The sequence below is a fragment of the Etheostoma cragini genome, chromosome 8 (genome assembly GCF_013103735.1).
Source record: "Etheostoma cragini isolate CJK2018 chromosome 8, CSU_Ecrag_1.0, whole genome shotgun sequence".
Lineage (NCBI taxonomy): Eukaryota > Metazoa > Chordata > Actinopteri > Perciformes > Percidae > Etheostoma > Etheostoma cragini.
In genome coordinates this window covers 15,317,068-15,323,246 of record NC_048414.1, presented here as the reverse complement: position 1 = coordinate 15,323,246, position 6,179 = coordinate 15,317,068, and the positions used below count along the sequence as shown (strand labels likewise).

At 37.0% G+C, this 6,179-nt stretch overlaps 1 protein-coding gene across 1 annotated transcript in view; it reads left to right on the top strand.

Moving 5' to 3' along the window:
* The first annotated feature begins 5,726 nt into the window (after window positions 1-5,726).
* The window catches only part of LOC117949403 (A disintegrin and metalloproteinase with thrombospondin motifs 20), an 85,284-nt gene continuing 84,831 nt past the window's right edge, over window positions 5,727-6,179 (top strand). The window contains exon 1 of the mRNA XM_034879638.1: window positions 5,727-6,170. Within this exon, the coding sequence (XP_034735529.1) occupies window positions 6,080-6,170 (91 nt within the window). The 5' untranslated portion in view covers window positions 5,727-6,079. The remainder of the gene's footprint in view (window positions 6,171-6,179) is intronic.

Genomic DNA, 6,179 nt, shown 5'->3' with positions numbered 1-6,179 from the left:
GACACTTGGCTGAACATTGCTGACCTCAAACTTGCGCAGGTGTTTGGTCCCTTGTGTCTGTCTGTGTGTTTCTGCGTGTGTTATTTTGTCTCCCTCCGTCCCGTCTTTCCTCTCAGTTTTATTTATTTATTCATTTTTGGCCCTGATAAGCGTTCTCCGTCTCAGTGTATGGTTTGTAATTGTCACTGTTTGCGTTTTTTAAATATAAAAAATAAAAATGTCATAAAAAAATAAAAAAATAAAAAAATTTAAAAAATCTGATTTGCTTCCCTATTGGACTACCCATTGTTTTCTATCATGCAAGTATGAATTGAACCACAGAACTGCATTTTCAGAGAGGCCAATATTATGGATCTTATTTAAACGGCAATAACAATCAGCAATATCAAAGGCTTTAGTTAAATCAATAAAGATGGCACCTGTGAGTTCACCATTATCTTTAGCACATCGTTGGTAAATTTAAGTAGGGCAGTCGTTGTAGAGGGATTAGACCTGAGGCAGGATTGAAGGTGATGAGATATATTGGTACTGACATAGTAAGGAAGTTGATTATAAAGTAATTTTGCAAAGACTTTAGAAATAGAACATACAATGGATATAGGTCTGTAACTGTTTGGATCAAGTACATCTCCAGTTTTATGGAGTGGAGTGAAGCATTCACATTTCCTGATAACTGGTAACTCACATGTCGACTTGAATAAATCAGCAAGTGCATACATAAGAATATGGGGAGCTAGTTTAATAAAGCTGTTTTGTATTCCATCAAGTCCAGCACCACTGTTTACATTTAGATCATTGATGGCATTCTGAACTTCAGTTGATAAAATGTTCCTAAAAGAAAAAGATCTGCAGCAGGATGTTATATTACCAAAGAAACTAGTAGTCAAAAGAGAGTTAGGTAATAAACGTAATAAAGAGAAGTCTAAGTCTAAGTCAATAAGGTAGAACAGCCGGAGGAGGAAGGGCTGATTGAATGCTTGGGCAATAGCTAAAAAGTAATGTATTTTATTAATAATAAAAAGTATTTTGTAGCTATTCTTAGTTGATTTATAGAGTGTTTATCGGTTATATTATTAATGGTTTTGATTCTTAAAATCACCAGTGAGACATTCTATAGTAGTTTGATTTTGCATTATGAGTTTTTGTCTTGCTAAAATTTCTCAACTGCCTGTATATTAATAAATAAATCTGAATTTAATTTCCTAAATTGTCTGATTTTGATAAGTTTTTTTCGGTAATTAAATAAGCTTGATTTTCCATACGCAGTAGACAATTGAGTGATCCTTAAAGCAGTCAGACATAACGCCAGACCTTATGATTCTGTTGTGTGTAACGAGCATCCACTCGAGCAAAGGTTGGGTTCTAGTGGTGATTCGAGTAGGCTCGTTAATTAATTGAGCAAAATTTAAATTATGAAGTATATTTTATTTCTTTGTTAAATGACTTATCTATCCAATTTATATTTAAATCACCTGGTAAAATAAATAAAATTCTATAGGAAATAGAATTAATGGTAGCGGTCAGGCAGCTTAAGGACGCCACAGGTATGAGGGTGGCCTACAAATACTACCAATAGTTAAACAATTATTTGTGTGAAAGATTACCTTAACAAAGACACATTCAAAATGTATTAGCTCAGAAATGAGATCAGAGGAAACCTAAATCGCCACCCATGGAGCACCTATCAGATCTATGTAAGACATAATTTGTGAGGTTTATTTTGTTACCTGAGTTGTTGTTGTTAAGCCGTAATGTAGACAGTTTCATAATTTTTTATGATTTTTTTATTATTATTATTGTTTATTGATGCCCTATGGGGAAATTACAATTTACACACTTTGTTAGTTTACACACAGTCTTGAACTACACACACACACACGCTCAGGATCTATACATGCACTAATGGAGAGATGTCAGAGTGAGTGGGCTGCCAGCTGAAACAGCGCCCTGAGTGGTTGGGGGGGTACGGTGCCTTGCTCAACAGCACCTGGCAGTGCCCAGGAGGTGAAGTGGCATCTCTCCAGCCACCAATCCACACTCCAGACTTTTTGGTCCATATGGGCACTTGAACCAGTGACCCTCCGGTTCCCAACCAAACTCTCTACGGACTGAGCTACTGCTACCCACAATAATGTTAGGTTTATGTAGAACAACCCATGCAAGTGAGTACATTTTTGGCACAAGACTCCAAATGTTTAAATTAATTATTTTGTAATCCTTTAACATCATCCATTGAAGGCCTACCGTCACTTATCAAACATAAATATGAAAGTGGTTGGATAAACTGTTGCAATACAGGGTCGTAAAGATTGACAAGTTTTAGCAGAACAGACACAATAATAACACATAGACACTAAAAATAAAAATAAACCTGAAACAGCCAGACCCTTCAAGAACAACACCAGCAGTCCCAGACATCGTATTCCAGAGCATTTCCATGAGTAAACCAATCTATGTTGGTAAGGACCATCTAATGAACTCAGATAATTGGACTCAGCACAAAGCACACTCACGATTTGAGGATTCCACAATATAAAAAGGCCTGAAGCACAGACTGACTCACTCGTGTGCAGAGAGCGGACTTTGTACACCTGGTAGAAATTGGGGATGTTTCATCCATTAACTCTTGCATCTGCAGAGAATTAATGAGTATGTGGGTAGCTACAGTAACCCTAAAGAGGCTAATCAGTGCAGTCATATGGCTAACTTTATAACGTGCCGTAGGTGATAAAAGCTAGTTAGTGGCTAGCTGGGTGAAATTAAGTTAAAGTGATGGCTAGAGGCCTTGGCACCTGTGTACATGACCCAATTGGTAACATCTCTGCAGTGGTTGTTACAGTTTGAGAAAGCTGCACATCTGGGGCTTATCATTATTTTCACCCAAAATGTTTATTAGCTTTTCAGACTGCCTTTGTCCAAACACCCTTTTTTATATATATAAAAAAAGGAAAAAACAGACATTTGAGATCATTATTTACTTTTTAAAGATGTTATTTTGTCTTTCTGAATAAGTTTATTTTGTCATACTAGAAACATGTTTGAAACAGCATTTGTTTATTATGTTTATACACCTAAACACTTATACATTTTCTTATAAGCTGTCATCCGGTTTCTGTTTTTAAAATTCAATTATTTCGTACATTCTCACTTGGCTCTTGATGATGAAAGAACGGTGACAGTGGTATAGTGGAATAACTAGCTTCACAGGACGCTTGGAGACTAAATGAATAACCCATCAGGGAGGCATCAGAGGAGTAAGAGTGGAGAGATTTTGCTCAAAATAACAAAAACTTCCTCTCAGGAGCTCTGAAAAGCAGATGCAGTTTCAACACTGAGAATTTGAATTAAATCTATCCATCCTTTCATGAAAGTTTTTAACTAGGAAAATGGAACTTGTGAATCTTGTAGTTTTATTAGCAAGTTTGAATTTTTCCCAAATGCGTTTCAATATGAGTTCTTGAGGGTTTATTATGAAGAAAGAGACCTGGATCAACCGTGATGAGGAAATCTTGGTGCATTGATCGCTGTGATTCTAGCTAAAATGTGTCCATGAAAAGAAAGAGAGAGAGAGAGAGAGAGAGAGAGAGAGAGACTTTTAAAAATGAATAGCCATGACTTGGAGACTAGATGTTTTGTGTCAAAGAAAAGAGCTTACGGGATCCAAAAGTGTTTCCGGTGAGCCCACCGAGTCTAATTACTCACAATGCAGTGACATTAGTCTTCAAAGAACATAAAAAACAAGACTCCTTTCGCATGTCCATCAACTTTGTATAAGACTTTGCGTGCCCAAATGATTAACGAGAAGCTGACCACATCTAGCCGAGGAAGTCTAACTTTCTCCAATAAATGACAGGGAAGAATGGCTCTTAATGCCCTCTGTGCTAATTACTTTGTGCTTTGATTGCCTAATATTTTCCCATGAGTTATTATTACATACTACTGTGAATACATCCAAACAGTACTGCACATTATATGTACAATATATATAATATGGGCCTTAAGATTTAGATGAATTTAAAACTCTAATGTTCTCATTAGGGTTAAATTGACTCGGACCAGTGTGCATTATATAAACACTATTAACACTATCATTGACTTACACTGGTGATATTGCAGCATCAAAATGTGCATATAGTTAAATTACACTCATATCCTAGTAAGATTGGTCCAGGCAATACCACTTATATTATGTTATACCACTGGAGAGAAGGATGTAAGAGGCTCCTACACATAGTTTCCAGTTTAGAAGTTCACCTGTATCTGCATTTTGTGCAATTCAATATGTCAAACCTCAAATTAATCTTGTCCTTATGAAGCTATTTACATTGAGTGATGATATAAGTTCTGGCAATGACCCGTCTTGATTTTTTTTTATTTCTTACACAGACAGTAGCGACCATAACACAGTGACTCATATGTGAGTCACTGTGTTATATACAGTGTTGTATACAGATTAGATATTTATATTCATCCCTGGATTAGGTGTGTTTCTAATAGTTTGTCCTGTCCATGAACAAAATTATTATCTCCTTGAATAAATACTTCTCTGGCAGTTCAAACTAAATCTGATAATGATAAAAAAAAAATATCAGTCAAAAAAAAAAAAGCTAAACAATAATATATGATCTATTATACCCGAATGATACTGTTTTAATGTTTGAGACTGATGTTGATATTAATATGTGAGAGTTAAACAAATCTGATATTCAGCTAATATTCATTTTGTTTTACATATACATTTAACATTAACAAACATTTCTGATAAAGGATTCGTTAAATGTCCCTTGAATTTATTGAAAACCAAGCTACCGAGTGGATCATTTAACTGTTTAAAAAATAAACTTGTTAGCAACCGTGTTGGGCAAGTTTCCCTCAACAATGCAACCAATTACTCAATATATTCATAACTGAAAACACATTTCTCTTACATTACAAAACCCTTATTAGAAAAAGTAATTTATTACATTACTCATTCCTTTTTTTACTGAGCCCAACTCAGTCAAAGATGCTGTTTAAAATCTTCCAAAATCCTTTACACCCACATGGCATATCTGTATTTAATACAAAATAGAAAAGAAGACTTTTATGGTTTAACATGCAGTTAGCCTACATAGCTCCTAGATATTTACTGACCATCAACAGTTAGCTTAACGTTAGCCTCGGTGAAGTTCCATCCTCACAGTGTAGCCAAAGGGTTCACACTCTCCAGCTGTTCCTGAATGTATCATGGCAGATGTTAGCAAGCTAGCTAAGAACACACAACCAAGTTACTGGGAATTCTTGATGTAATGCATTACTGAATTTCAAATTATGATCCCTTACACTACACTACTTGTTACGGAACAAATAATAATTTAAGTATTGTCACGCATTATTGAATAATGTTCTACTAAATGCGGCAATGTCAGTGCTCTCCTGTGGACACACTATAGTGTGGAGATGCAGATGACCTTATTATGTAATTTATTTTTATTTTAGGAGATTTTGAAATAAATAATTTAGTATTGCATAACTTCAGTGTCAGTGTCTTTTGATGGTTTCCTTGAAAGTTCATTCGTATTTTGTATTAGCAATAATCACTATTAAAGAGAACACCGGTATATTTTATTTCCTGACGTTTTAGCACTGCACCACTCAAGCCTGCCCCGTGTGTGGTGGTCGAGGCGCACTCACCATTGGCTCGGGAGCCGATGGGGGCGTTGCTTCGCGGTTGTTGAGTGCTTAGGGTGCACGGGGTGTTCTATGGATGGCTAAGGGAAAGGGTGCTGGGCAATGATCCCTCCTTTCGGTATAGAATTGCAGTTTACCTTAGGCAGCGACATTATTGTTCCGTCTGGGGGATGCATGTGTCATAAATAGTTCGGTTTTTATAGAGGGTAGTGGATGCACGTTTAGCAATGCGATGAGGCCAATGCACTTTGCAAGACTTGCGCTGCAGAGAGCCTCCGCGGATCCCACGACCTGTTGCTGACAAGCCGGGGGAAAGGAGAGGGAGAGGGAGAGGGAGAGGGGGAGCCGCTCGGGAGAGACAGGGTACTGCCTTGGAGACGACAGCCTTGGGTTCTTCGCGGAGGGAATCATGCAGTTTGCAATCTGGCTGCTTGGACTAATGTGTCACCTGTCAGCGCTTGTCCGGGACACTTTGCAACATCGATTGCATCCGAAACAAGGTAGTGTTT